The sequence below is a fragment of the Macaca mulatta genome, chromosome 1, assembly GCF_049350105.2.
Source record: "Macaca mulatta isolate MMU2019108-1 chromosome 1, T2T-MMU8v2.0, whole genome shotgun sequence".
Lineage (NCBI taxonomy): Eukaryota > Metazoa > Chordata > Mammalia > Primates > Cercopithecidae > Macaca > Macaca mulatta.
In genome coordinates, this window is record NC_133406.1 from 186,841,836 (window position 1) to 186,853,858 (window position 12,023).

At 40.8% G+C, this 12,023-nt stretch overlaps 1 protein-coding gene across 4 annotated transcripts in view; it reads left to right on the forward strand.

Moving 5' to 3' along the window:
• Positions 1-4,666, forward strand: part of NDC1 (NDC1 transmembrane nucleoporin) — a 66,371-nt gene extending 61,705 nt beyond the window's left edge. For all 4 annotated transcript variants that reach the window (XM_015140054.3, XM_077956101.1, XM_077956105.1 and 1 more), the window contains one exon: positions 2,847-4,666. In XM_015140054.3, coding sequence (XP_014995540.2) covers positions 2,847-2,910 — 64 coding nt within the window. In that variant the 3' untranslated portion in view covers positions 2,911-4,666. The remainder of the gene's footprint in view (positions 1-2,846) is intronic.
• Positions 4,667-12,023: the final 7,357 nt, after the last annotated feature.

Below are 12,023 nucleotides of genomic sequence, written 5' to 3' on the forward strand. Positions count from 1 at the left end.
AAACGGCAAGAAGAAAAGGGGAGCATAGGGATTTATTAGATGAGAAAGAGCTATAGGCCGGGCACAGTGGTCCATGCCTGTTATCCCAGCTCTTTGGGAGGCCGAGGTGGGCGGATCACCTGAGGTCAGGAGTTTGAGACTAGCCTGGCCAACATGGTGAAACCCCGTCTCTACTAAAAATACAAAAATTAGCTGGGTGTGGTAGTGCTCACCTGAAATCCCAGCTACTCAGGAGGCTGAGGCATGAGAATCGCTTGCACCCAGGAGGTGGAGGTAGCAGTGAGCTGAGATCGTGCCACTGTACTCCAGCCTGGGCAACAGAGTGAGACTCTGTCTCAAAGAAAAAAAAAAGAGATATAGATGACTGATTAAAAATTATGAGAATGGGCCGGGCGCAGTGGCTCACGGCTGTAATCCCAGCACTTTGGGAGGCCGAGGCGGGCAGATTATCCGAGGTCAGGAGTTTGAGTACAGCCTGGCCAACATGATGAAACCCCTTCTCTACCAAAAACACAAAAATTAGCTGGGTGTGGCATCAGGCAACTATAATCCCACCTACTCCAGAGGCTGACACAGGAGAATCACTTGAACCCGGGAAGTGGAGGTTGCAGTGAGCCAATATTGCACCATTGCACTCCAGCCTGGGCAACAGAGCAAGACCCTGCCTCAAAAATAAATAAATAAATAAATATACAAATAAAATAAAAATTGTGAGAAGGAAATTCTGCCTTAGTTTCTTTTCTCTGAAAAGAGCCATATTTTATATATGCGTCAAAGTTGATAAAATCAGTGGAGGCTATTTGTACAAATGTAGGATAATGTCGTATAGTGGAAAGAATGTTAGATCTGGAGTTAAAATATCTGGATTTCTGTCTGCTTACATCATGGCTATCTGTGATTGTGAGCAAGTTTCCTAGTGTTTTAAGTAACTCACCCAAGATTATGCAGGTAGTGAGTTGCAGAACCAGGATTCAGATGCAAATCTTCCTAACCCTAGGGTTCTGTCTATAGTGTCTGTACTCCTAACCAATAGACTGGTGTTTCCCCTAACTTCTGAATCTTTCTGATACAGCTTATGTCCCCATGAAAGGGAGCGTTCTCACACCCACTTGGTTTCATTTGTTGTTAGTGAAGATAAAATGGATCATACATAGGTAAAACCCACTGTGCAGTCTACATTATCGTGATACTTATTACTGTATAATACCTGATTATTCACTATTCAAAGCTCTACCTCTGAGAACTAGGTATAAATGAAGTTAGCTCTTGAGCTCTGAAAATCAACTAACAAACACAGGCTACTCATTGGAGACATTCAACACTATTTACTCATTTTTTAAAAGATAAATTGTATTGTGTATATTTGAGATTTATAACATGGGGTTTACATATAAAATGTTTACTGTTGTGAAGTAAATTAACATGTCTGTCATCTCACATAGTTACTTTCTTGTGTGTATGTCAAGGGCAGCTAAAATCTGCTTATTTAACAAAAATATCTAGTACAATACAATTTTGTCAGCCATAGTCCTCATGTTATACATTAGGTATCTAGACTTGTTCATCCTACATGTGTGCAACTTTCTATCCTTTGACCTACATCTCCCCATTCCCTGCCACCTCCCATTTACTCCTAACTTAGGCTAATTTAATTCTGGTTTTCCAGCCTATAACATATCAAAAAAATTTTTTTGGAGTCCGGGTCTTGCTCTGTTGCCCAGGCTATAGTCAGTGACAAGATCATAGCATAGTTCACTGCAGCCTCAAACTCCTGAGCTCAAGCAGTTCTCCTGCCTGAGCCTCCCAAAATGTTGGGATTACAGGTGTGAGCCACCATGCCTAGCCCATATCAAAATGTATTTGAGGAGCAGAGATTGCTACTAGAGTCAGGAGTACTAACAGTAAATTGTAAGGGACACTTTACTGCCTGCTAGCAGAGAGAAATGTCATGGGAAAGTCACAGGTTTGGTGTTTGAGAGAGTTTCAGAGCCATTAAATTAGAGAAGACAGCCTCACTGGCACCTAGAGGGCATCTTTGTGCAGTCAAATACTTGAAATGGTTCAATTAGAGGGTACATGGTTCAAGAAAGTAAAGATGTCTATAAGACATTTTAGGACGATTCATAACAAAATTATTAAAATAAGACTGTTTTGGCACTTTAAAAAGTGGTGACCTATTCAAGAACTAGAAAACCGGAATCTTTCATTATATTCAATTTTTGCCCAGAAGTTTAAGAGGAAGTGTTATTATACTAGTTTCAGTATATATTTGCCCTAATTTTGTCAAGGTAATATATTTTTGTGATAGTGAGGGTGGAGAGAGAACTCAGTGTTCCCATCTAAAACATAACTTATGTTCAAAGGGAGAAGTAAATCTAAACCACCAAGCTGTTACCTTTGAAAGTAATTAATGGAATCTATTGTGTTTTAACCAAACATTTAAGTTTAAAGGATTTTGTATTGAAGGCAGTTCAGATACTCTGCAGCTCAAAGATAATGTTGGAATCTGGTTTAAATAAAATAATAAAATCCAGAAAATCTACTGCAAGGCCTGGAACTCTGCACAGCAGGTTCCATCGCAGAGCAGGTTAAAGTCAATGCCTTCACTTGTCAGTCTTAATTTGCTTTGGTCTTTTAGAAGATAGAAGCATGCCATTACTGAATACAAGCCCTCCTCTTCATTAGATTAAAAAGACTTTTCATCCAGCTTTTTCAGAAATACTAAAGAAGTGAAGATTTCTATTCATTTTTAATTGTTTTGAAAAATATTGACTCTGTGCTCTGTGGTTCACTTAATATGCTTAATGTAAAATAAAGCTTATGCTTTGAATTTATGTTTCATTTAGTGCTGTGCAAGCATCTGCAGAACATCAGAAAAGACTTCAACAGTTCTTGGAGTTCAAAGAATAGTTAAGTAATATAAACTGTGTTCATTACACTGCTGATACAACTACAGATGGGACAGTAAATGTTCAGCATTCTTGGATCAGAAGAAAACGGACTAATTAGATGCTTCCTTTGTCGTGGTGGTTGCTTTGAAAACTATACTTTAATGGGAGAAATCATGGAAAGAAATTCTCAACAGAATAACTGAAAACTGCCTTTTCTGTACCAATTGCTTTTTGTGTGTGTGGTATAATAAAATCTTTATTCAATTTTACAGAAGCATTGAAGGCAGTCGAAATGTCTCTAGCTCATATAACTTAATAATAATAACTAAAAAACTTTTAGAATTTACTTTTGAAAAGAGGGAAGCCAGTTCTGAAATGAGTATAGGTTGACTTCATAGTCTTCTTAATTAAGAGTTTAGCTCTTTGTAAACTCAAAATACATAAACTTTTTAAGTGTAGTTTCATTTACTGAAGGATAAAAATGGTAACAGTGCAGCAAAATTCACGGAAAAAATATTGTCTAAAGGACATATTTTGTTAATCTGTTAGGTTGTGTTTTTGTTTCCAGGGACAAATTAAATTTGTATGATTAACCAAAAAAGGGTCTCAGTTTACAGATGCTAACTCTATATAAAGGAATGTGGAAAAACTCAGTTCTTAAGTTACAAGATTAAAAATTCACATTTGATCTTTAAGAAACAATTGACTGACATCTATGAATTTATTTTGTATCATGCTAGTAAACACCGAGTATTAATGTATGGGTATTTTCCCAGCTAGTTTTGCTTTCTTTTTCCAGAACAAAACATTAAGTGATTGCAGAGTTTTTCAAGCAAGAGAAAAAGGTTTGCAAAAAAACCCAGGAAATGTTCCCTTTTTTCCCCACCTTTCATCTTCATTAGATCAAATTCTGTGAAACTTGTCTGGTCTCTCAAAGGGAGCAGCCTCTGTAGTGTTAAATGGCTAATTAAAATAGGAAGATCTTTATAGTCAGAAACAACTTAGTCATCAAATAGCAAGTGAAACCAAAACGTCAGAGGGATTACTGTACTTGGAAGTATGCTGTGTGTCCCAAATGTGAACAAAGTATTGTTAGAATTTATTAGATCAGCTTCTTTGGAGATCAAAGATTGGAAATCCTAGTCATAGATATTCACTGGACTAGCTTTGGACTGAAATGCTCCTTTGTAATTCTTTTCCTTCTAGTGTCCCAAAATATTTTATTTAAAGTCAGCACAGTATTGTATATGAATCTTTAATGTGGTATCATATATGTCTATTTTTGTCTGATTCATCAATGTATTATTATATCTTTATAATTGAATATTTTAGCTCTGGGTCCTGTTGCCCCTTCAACCTTCAACCAGTACATGCCAAATTATAAATGGGTGCTACTGGCCTTGAGCGTATCTCTGTGGGACAGTTCCCCGATTGTCAAGTGTTTAGATATGTAGGCTATTGCCATTTGTTTTTTGTTTTTGGTTTTGCTTTGTGTCTGAAGCTGAATTGATTTCTTTTGTTGAATGTGAAAGTTGAATTTCAAATGTAGTCATTTCTTATAGATGGCCAAGACAGAAAATTGTGGCTAGGTTGACTGAGAACTGTTGTATTCCATGTATTAACACAATTAAGCTTTTTATATTCCACTCTCTGTGCTGACCCTGGCTGAGGCATTTTGGGAGACAAGGACTCGAATCTTCTGCTTCCATTAAAGAAGAACTGTGGTATTCAACCCATTGGATTTCTGAGAATAAAGATAGGATGATTCCTTTGAACTTTGACTTACTTGTATAAAATGTCCAGCTAGGTTTAGGTTTTTGCCATTTCCTATATACTTTGGGTAAAACTACATTTGATGAGCAATGTGAATGTTTCTGAGAATGTTCATTCCTGTTTTCTCTCAAGAGAATATGCTGTGTACTAAATACAGGCCGCATAATGTCTGCCTGTTGAAGATCTGGAAACTGCCTCCCCAGATCTGTATTCTATTTAGTAGGTAAGGGGGTTTTCTTTTTCCCATTGTGTGTGGATAATCTACACACCATCGGTTGGAACTAGGGTGTTACTATGGGGAGCTCCTCCTGCGTACTAGGAGGAGGACCTTAGGGAGACCAAGAGGAGAGAAGCATTTCCTCTGATGAAGTCACATCCTGTCTGTGAGCCCACTGATGCTGTAACATTGGTCTGAAAGAGAGTGTTCTTCAAAAACCTTTCTCGGCTGTTAGTATAAAAACATGATGGTATCAGCTCTTAGCATGTTTGCTTGACCCTTATGGAAGGTATAAATCCACAGAACTTCTTTCCCAGAGAACTGGGAAATTGTCCTAGAAATAAACCTTGTACAGTTGAGTGGACATGGATAAGCAACAATTTGTTATTTTGCAGGATTTGTTCCTTGGTAATTGTTTGGTGTGTCATCCTATAAATATTCATGATAGTCTGTTTATATCCTTTTGTATATCATTGATACTGGATTGGGTAGAAAAATAAATTGGTGATTTTAAAAAATGGAACATTAATTGAAATATGTGTGTCTGTAAGGTCAATTATTTAATTTCTGGGCGGGGGTGGTGGTGGTGATGCTTCCTTAATCATTTCAGTTTAGTCTTAAGAGTTGTTGCTTATAAAACCTAAAAGAGCTGAACTTTTTGAGAAGTCAGCTTTTGCCCTTAGCTTAGACTGATTTGGTGGGTTTCGTGGTAACTCTAAGGAGCCTGAATTCAGAAAGTCTCATTCCTTGTTGTCTCGGCTGACAAAACTAAACAAAGGGTGAAGGTGCTGAAAGCCATCTCTTAACAGAAGTTTCTTTTCTTGCCAAAATAGCGTTTCCAAACGGATCGTATTCCCCTAGGCTAACAGTTACGTCTGTCAACGTTGCTTAAATTAATCTGAACTTCACCTCTAGGTAGTTGAGGTACCTCAAACTACCTCTAGCTGTCCCAACCCATAGTTATCTTTCTTTACAACCAGATCGCTTAAAACAAAGATGACTTTCATTCATCAGTTAACAATCCAGCTATGCTTAACAAGCTGCTGACCGTTTTTAAGTAAGCAAAATCTTTATTAGGGCAAGAAAGGGGATGGATAAACACATACCTCTACAGTTCTGCCATGCTCCTAAGCAGCCTTGGCACAAATTGCTGTCATGATGGGCAAGTTGATGTGGAACTAGCTATCATTCACAAACCTTCACTGAGTGTCTCTTACGGCACAACAATTAGAAGTAAACTGAACAAGACAGTCCCTGCTCTCGAGGAGTTTATAATCTAATGGGTGGTATTTGAAACCTGTGCATCAGAATCACCAGGAGTGCTTAGTAGCTGTGTGGAATCTGGGCTCCACGACACTGCAGATTTTGCTTCAAAAGGTCTGAGCTGGTTCCCAAGAGATCTAGTTTTTAATAAAAGTCTAAGCAGAATCACATTGTGAGAAGGGTTTATTCTAGATCAGACTTTAGCATGTATCAGAATCTCTTGAGGAGCTTATTAAAACAGATTCACTGTCCCCACCTCCAGAGTTTCTTTTCCTTCTATCCTTCCACAGGGTCTTGTTCTCTGTCACCCAGGCTGGAGTGCAGTGACGTACATGATCCTGGCCCACTGCAGCCTTGACCTCTCAGGCTCAAGCAATCCTCCCACATCAGCCTCCCAAGTAGCTAGGATCATACTGCACACCACCACGCCTGGCCATATTCTCTATTTTTTGTAGACACAAGGTCCCACTATTGCCCAGGCTGGTATCAAACTCCTGGGCTTAAGCAATCCACCCACCTCAGCCTCCCGAAGTGCTGGGATTACCGGTGTGAGCCACTGCACCGGCCTAGAGTTTCTGATTCAGTGAGTCTAGGGTGGGGCCCAGTAATTTGCATTTCTAGCACATCACCAGGTGATGCTGACGCTGCTCGTCCTGAGACCATACTTGGAGAACCACTGTTCTAGTGGATTGCTAATGTGTTCTCTCAGATGAGTGTCTGAAGCAATATGAACTATCATTTGCTGTAGAGTTCTTCCATCTGATTCAGTTATTGAAAAGCTTGAAGAGTACAGTTAAATCTCTAGGTAATGCAGGAATGCTGAGCAATGCTCAGGTGTTCAGATACTTATCTTGAAGTTGCAGCAGGTGACATGACATGGGTTGCCTTTTCACACTATTGTGTGCTGGTGCGTGGTCCCTTTACCTGAATTTCTTCCTTTTTGGCAAACTTCCCATTTAGTCCTATTTAGAATGAACTTAACCATCATTATCATTAACCATAGCATGTCCTTAGATGTCCTGGTGCTAGCCCACTTTGTCACCCACCTCATTTTGCAGAGCTATGTGGCTGGACCACCCTCAAGTGCTCATGCTCTCCCTGCTCACATGTATTTTACCAGATTTTGAGTGTGCCTTGTAAGTGATTCTGGTGGTAAAGTGGTTCTGGAAGTCCCATAGAATGCCTGGCGGAGAAACAATCGAAGGTGATCTCTGAATCAGACTTTTACCTTGATAGTCGTTTGAAGATGTGTTTACTGTTGATTGGGTTATCCTTTTACCTCTCAAGCCATTAGTAACAGTGGTGTGTAGTCTTAAAACAAACAAACAAAATTAAACGCTAGTCTCTTCCTAACTATGTTATGATGTTTGGTTGCAAGGACACAACCTCTACCTCAATTAGGTTAAGCATAGAAAGGAGAGTTGATTCTGAGGGCACAGGAAAGTCTTGATGAGCACAAGTATAGATTCCAGACCCCAGGAAGAACCTGAAGAGCTCTCAGGGTCTCCTTCTCAGCTATTTTCTGCACATATGTTTTATTCTCCCTCCTTGCTTTCTGACACTCCATCCAGCTCCCGAGTTTACAATGTAATAGAGACTGACCAACTGGTTCTGAATACCAACCAAATTCCTGATTGAAAGAAATTAGCCCAAATGGATGAAGTATCCAAGGGCCTAATTAGGCGTGAGGGACAAGGCCATGGTGTGCCAACATAGCTTCTACAAGCCTACCTTTGTTGATCAGGACGAGATGGAGAGTAGGGGCAGTTCCCAGAGCCTCCCAAGACAGAGGACAAAATTTGGGATTCAAGGCCTGCAAAGAGGAGCTGGCAAATCCCCTTGCCTTGGGTTGGGACCCCAAAGTGCTTCATCTTAGGAGGAAGGATGAAGAGGAAGTAGATGCCATAAACTAGTTGAGGGAGAATCCTCATTAAATTGGATTGAGATGATCTCTGTTTACCAGTATTTCCAGGCCCTGGCAGAAGCTATAATAAATTCTTTCTGAGGAACACAACACCCTAGGCCTCAATTACATCTGTAAACAAGTTTTCAAATATAGTGTCTACACACGTTTAAAAATAGGCTCAGGAAGAGACGGCACGACATGAATGAGAACCAACAAAAGCAATAGACAATAGATTGATCCATAGGGACTCCGCATGAGAGAGTTATCAGATATTAAAATAGTTACTACTGCTGTATTCAATGAGACTAAAAATTCTAATTCATTAGAGAACTGGAAACTATACATATACCATGTAATTTTTGGTCAGGTACTTATAAAACATTTATATGAAATTTGATAGAACCATGGAGAAAATCTAGAACAGAAACAGGATAACTAAAAATAAGAGGTCGATGGGTAGGTTTAATGGCAGATTAGACATAGCTGAAGATAGGTCAGAAGAAACTATCCAGAATAGAGCTTTGAAAGTCAAAAATATTAAAGTGCAGAAGACAGGTTAAAATAGATACAGTGAGAAAATGTGTAAGTGTAACTGGAATCCTGGAAGGAGAGGGAGATCTAATGGAACAGAAGCAGTTTTGAAGATAGGAAACAGAGAACTTTCCAAACTTGAGACATCAAGCCACAGATTGAAAAAGCTTTATGAGCCCTAAACAGATAAATAAAAAGAACCCACACTGAACTACATCATAGTAAAGGCACTGAAAACCAAAGACAAAGACTTCAAAGTAGAGAGAAAAAAGACCACTTATCTTTTATTTTTGAGACAGGGTCTCGCTGTGTTACCCAGGCTGGAGTACAGTGACAGATCTTGGTTCACTGCAGCCTTGACCTCCCAGGCTCAAGCAATCCTCTCACCTCAGCCCCCTAGTAGCTGGGACTATAGGCATGTGCCACCATGCCCGGCTAATTTTTAAATTTTTTATAGGAACAGACTCTCACCATGTTGCCCAGGCTGGTCTCGAACTCCTGGGCTCAAGTGATCCCACCTCTGCCTCCCAAAGTGCTGGGATTACAGGTGCATCGTGCCTGGCAAAAGGCCACTTTCAAATAAGCAGCAATTCTCAACAAAAACAACTGAAGACAACGAAATGGACATTTTGCAGTGCTGAAAGGACTCTGCTAACCTAGAATTTTATACCCAGCATTAATGTTTTAAAATGGTGGGGAAATAAAGACTTTTTTTCAGACAAACAATAACAGAGAGTTCAACAGGCTGAGAGATTTCAACAATAGCTGAGAGATTTCATTGTAAGGATGGATATGTTGAAAGTAAAAGGATAGGAAAAGATAAACATGCAAACACTAAATGAAAACTGTTATAGCTAATGTAAGTTTTTGACAAAGTACACTTTAAGACAGAAAGCCTTACTAGAGATAAATAGGGGCACCTCAAAATAATAAAAGTTTTTTTTTTAAAAAAGGTTCATTTAATATGATACAGTTTTTTTTCTTTTTGCTGTTGTTGTTGTTGAGACGGAGTCTCACTCTGTCACCCAGGCTGGAGTGCAGTGGCGCAATCTTGGCTCCCTGCAAGCTCTGCCTCCTAAGTTCACGCCATTCTCCTGCCTCAGCCTCCCGAGTAGCTGGGACTACTGGTGCCCGCCACTATGCCCAGCTAATTGTTTTTTGTATTTTTAATAGAGACGGGGTTTCACCATGTTAGCCAGGATGGTCTCCATTTCCTGACCTGGTGATCTTTCTGCCTCGGCCTCCCACAGTGTTGGGATTACAGGTGTGAGCCACTACACCTGGCCAATATGATACAGTTCTAAATGTTAATGCAACTTATATAGCCTCTAAGTACATAAAGCAATATGGGCAAAAGATGAATGGGTGCTTCAAAAGAATTTATCTCAATGGCCTGTAAGAGAAATAAGCACCCTTAGTTATTAGGAAAATACAAACTTAAAATATAATGAGACACCACTACATACCCTGATATGGTTGGCTCTGTGTCCCCACCCAAATCTCATCTTGTAGCTCCCATAATTCCCACGTGTTATGGGAGGGACCCAGTGGGAGAAAACTGAATCATGGGGGTGGATCTTTCCTGTGCTATTCTTGTGATAGTGAATGAGTCACATGACATCTGAGGGCTTTAAAAATGGGAGTTTATCTGCTCAAGCTCTCTCTTTGCCTGCTGCCATCCACCTAAGATGTGACTTGCTCCTCCTTGCCTTCCGCCATGATTGTGAGGCTCCCCCAGCGACGTGGAACTGTGAGTTCTCCATTAAGCCTCTTTCCTTGGTAAATTGCACAGTCTTGGGTTTGTCTTTATCAACAGCATGAAAACAGCCTAATACAGTAAATTGGTACCAGTAGAGCGAGGCGCTGAAAAGATACCCGAAAATGTGGAAGTGACTTTGGAACTGGGTAACAGGCAGGGGTTAGAACAGTTTGGAGGGCTCAGAAGAAGACAGGAAAATGTGGGACAGTTTGGAACTTCCTTGAGACTTGTTGAATGGCTTTGCCCAAAATGTTGATAGCGATATGGATGATATAGTCCAGGCCGAGGTGGTCTCAGATGGAAATGAGGAAGTTTTTGGGAACTGGAGCAAAAGTGACTCTTGTTTATGCTTTAGCAAAGAGACTGGCAGCATCTGCCCCTGCCCTAGAGATTTGTGAAACTTTGAACTTGAGAGAGATTATTTAGGGTATCTGGTGGAATTAATTTCTTCTTCTTTTTTTTCTTTTTTTTTTGAGGGGGAGTCTTGCTCTGTCACCCAGGCTGGAGTGCAGTGGCATGATTTCAGCTCACTGCAGCCTTCACCTTCAGGGTTCAAGTGATTTTCCTGCCTCAGCCTCCCAAGTAGCTGGCACTACAGGCACATGCCAACATGCCTGGCTAAGTTTTGTAATTTTAGTAGAGACAGGTTTTCACTATATGGGTCAGGCTGGTCTGTAACTCCTGACCTCAGGTGATTCCACCCACCTTGGCCTCCCAAAGTGCTGGGATTACAGGCGTGAGCCACCATGCCCAGCCAGTGGAAGAAATTTCTAAGCAGCAAAGCATTCAAGAGGTTACTTGGGTTCTGTTAAAGGCATTCAGTTTTAAAAGGAACACAGAGCATAAAAGTTTGGAAAATTTGCAGCCTGACAATGTGATAAGAAAGAAAATTCCATTTTTTAAGGAGAAATTCAAGCTGGCGGCAGAAATTTGCATAATGAGAAGCCAAATGTTAGTCACCAAGACAATGAAGAAAATGTTTCCAGGGCATGTCAGAGACTTTTGTGGCAGCCCCTCCCATCACAGGCCTGGAGGTTTAGAAGGAAAAAATGGTTTTGTGAGCCGGGCCTAGGCTCCCTTTGCTGTGTGCAGTCTAGGGACTTGGTGTCTGCATCCCAGCTACTCCAGACATGACTGAAAGGGGCCAAGGTACAGCTCGAGCTGTTGCTTCAGATGGTGGAAGCCCCAAACCTTGGCAGCTTCCACATGGTGTTAAGCTTGTGGGTGCACAGAAGTCAAGAATTAAGGTTTGGGAATCTCCGCCCAGATTTCAGAGGAGGTATGGAAACACCTGGATGCCAAGGCAGAATTTTGCTGTAGGTGTTGGGCCCTCATGAAGAACCTCTGCTCAGGCAGTGCAGAAGGAAAATGTGGGGTTGGAGGCCCCATACAGAGTCCCCTTCTGGGGCACTGCCTAGTGAAGCTGTGAGAAGAGGGCCACAATTCTCTAGACCCCAGGATGGTAGATCCACTGACAGCTTGCACCATGTGCCTGGAAAAGCTGCAGACACTCAATGCCAGTCTGTGAAAGCAGCCAGTAGGTGGGCTATACCCTGCAAAGCCACAGGGGTGGAGCTGCCCAAGGCTGTGGGAGCCCACCTTTTACATCAGCGTGACCTGGATTTGACACACGGCATCAAAGGATACCATTTTGGAGCTTTAAAATTTGGCTGCCCCACTGCA